We start from the raw sequence: 2500 nt of genomic DNA, 5'->3' as shown, positions 1-2500 counted from the left end.
CTTTTGAAATTTGATCATCGTAGCAAGGCTAGAAAGGCTTATTAGCATTATAACAAAAGAATATTTTATTTGGCCACCATGAAAGAGGTCAGTGAGAAGCTTGGAATTATGGGCAACATTTCATGGATACAGCGTTCCACTTGCTACATGTACACTTGGCCACTAGATTGAGAAGCTGGAGCTGTAATGATAATAATTATCATAAGAAGTTTTTCAAACCAGTTCAATTTTGATTTTTATTTGCGAAAATATTCATAATCATAATCTCAGAAACAAAGGAAAATCAAAAATGAACTAGTTTGAAACTTTTGAACCAGGAAAAATTTGAACCACATCACTTAAAAGAGAATCTCAATCTTTGTTGCATCTATGTGATCTAGCTGTATCCATTTGAGGCAGTGTGGCCCAGTGTGGCAGGGCGATTGCCTTGAGATCCGGGGATCCCAGGTTCAAGACCCGCTCTGACCACTTGCTGAATTAATTTGTTCCTCAGTTACTCCCTGATTCAACTTCTCAGCTGCACTTGCAAATAGCCAACTAGCTTGCCTCTGGTCAGTTGGGATTCTTAACAATTGTTGTTGAATGTTCTGTTCTGTTGTGATTGTTTTCCATTGGCCCTGAAAAGCCCCTATGAGGGAGTGGTCAATTAAGTATGTATTGTATTGTACATGTAACTGCTACGTGTACCTTACCCAATAGTGCTATTCCTTCCTTCTTTGGGATTCAAAATGTATGTTGAAACAACATTTCCACAAGTTTTAAAAAGTCCTTCAAGGCTCTCCTGTAGAAACATCCAAAATACAATATCATCATTTCTCAATAATAGAAGTGATAACTAATTTCCCTCCTCTCCCACAAGCGGGTCTTTTTCACTATATCTAACAACAGATGCTTTTACTTGTCAATAGGGCTACCTCAGGAAGGGAAGACAAAAAATGAGAGGTGTACAAGGTTGATTTTGTGGCCATACAGCAAGTATTTCCTTTTCCCACACTTATGACACAACTTTGAGAAAAAGAAAAACAATATTCAGATATGAAATAAAGAATGTTTCACAGAATGTGAGGGGCAAAGGAATGCAGAAAATTGGGAACAGAAGCAGGCAGAATTAATTTTTCTTTGCAGCTCACCATGTAGGATCAAAGATGGGTTCAAAATAAATATTTAACCCTTTGACACCCCAACTGGTCTAACGCCAGATGATTTTACTCTTCAATGGGGAACTCCCAGGAGTCAATGGGTTAATATTTAAAAGGGTAGAATCCTGTCCAAGGGGAAAAAAATTATTGTGAATAAGCAGAGAAATTAAACCAATCAAGTTTGAAGTAAGTAAACATCGTATCTATTAGATGGTAGGATTGACAAGAATGTAACACAACATGAAGGGATTGGAATGACTCAACCAGTAGTTTCACAATTCAACATAAAGTCATTTTAGAGCCTGGTAATAGCAGTATAATAAGAGAACACATGTTTTATGAGTCAAATGAGTCAACGAGTCAATGAGTCATGAGTCATGAGTCATGAGTCAATGGACTCACAGTCAATATAGAAATAATTTGTTGATTAAGCCTAAGCCCTCGTCTCAGTGATTAGGCCTAAGCACTCTCTGAAATTTTTGCTTTCATTTTATGGTTTAATTAACTGCACTAACTCGTTGACTCATTGACTCATGACTCACTGACTCATAAATACTTGACACACTCGTTTAGTAATAATTCTTAAAATCACAGAAGTAACAGTAGCCTCACCCTTGTCATATCCAATGGAACATTTTTAACATACACCTTGCATTCATCGTGCTGTGATGGTCTGTTGCTTGTGAAGTTAGCATTCCTTTGACTTGAACAAAAAGAATGGAGATACAATGTACATGTTACTTAAAACACACTGTACGTAAAATGTACATGTATGTATATTATGGAAAAACTATCATGCTTATTCATAACAAGACATTATTACAACTGGAATAATTACAATGTCATCATGCCCCTGTTGAATTATTGGATATTAATAATTCTTAAACTTTATTCATAGGACTTCAAAAAGAACCAGGTTCTTCCTAATATGTAGTGGATAAAATATAAGTGGAAGATCTGCATGGGCGGTTACAAATTAAAGGCCAGACATAGTAAACGCCCATACATGTACAAATGGGACACAAATATTTGTGAAATAAAACAATAAATTGAATACAGCAGAGATTTGTATCAAAAGTTAAGAAATACTAATTAAGAAGCTACGCAGGTGTTTGTACATGTACCATAAGTTCATTCTACTATTTAATCCACTGACCACTGAGAGTGACACTTAATAGATTTTACTGTCTAACGCCAGACAAATTTACTCACCAATGGGGGACATCCTAGGGCGTTTTGAAGTGCGAACGGGTTAACAATAATATTCATCAACACCAGTTGATTTGTATTGAGAAGACAAATACATTTCCACCAAGAACAATAAATTTGGAATGTTTTTATAAAAAAATGCCTAAAAGATT

At 35.8% G+C, this 2500-nt stretch overlaps 1 protein-coding gene across 1 annotated transcript in view; it reads right to left on the bottom strand.

Annotated features, from left to right (window-relative positions):
• Nucleotides 1-2500, bottom strand: part of LOC137973776 (uncharacterized) — a 23309-nt gene that overhangs the window by 17151 nt on the left and 3658 nt on the right. Inside the window, exons 2-3 of the mRNA XM_068820660.1 lie at nt 1752-1842; nt 693-781 (exon numbers count right to left, since the gene is read on the bottom strand). Coding sequence (XP_068676761.1) covers nt 693-781; nt 1752-1842 — 180 coding nt within the window. The remainder of the gene's footprint in view (nt 1-692; nt 782-1751; nt 1843-2500) is intronic.

The sequence above is a fragment of the Montipora foliosa genome, chromosome 10 (assembly GCF_036669935.1).
Source record: "Montipora foliosa isolate CH-2021 chromosome 10, ASM3666993v2, whole genome shotgun sequence".
Taxonomy (NCBI): domain Eukaryota; kingdom Metazoa; phylum Cnidaria; class Anthozoa; order Scleractinia; family Acroporidae; genus Montipora; species Montipora foliosa.
The sequence above is the reverse complement of the archived record's forward strand: the minus strand, read 5'-3'. Positions and strand labels throughout refer to the sequence as shown.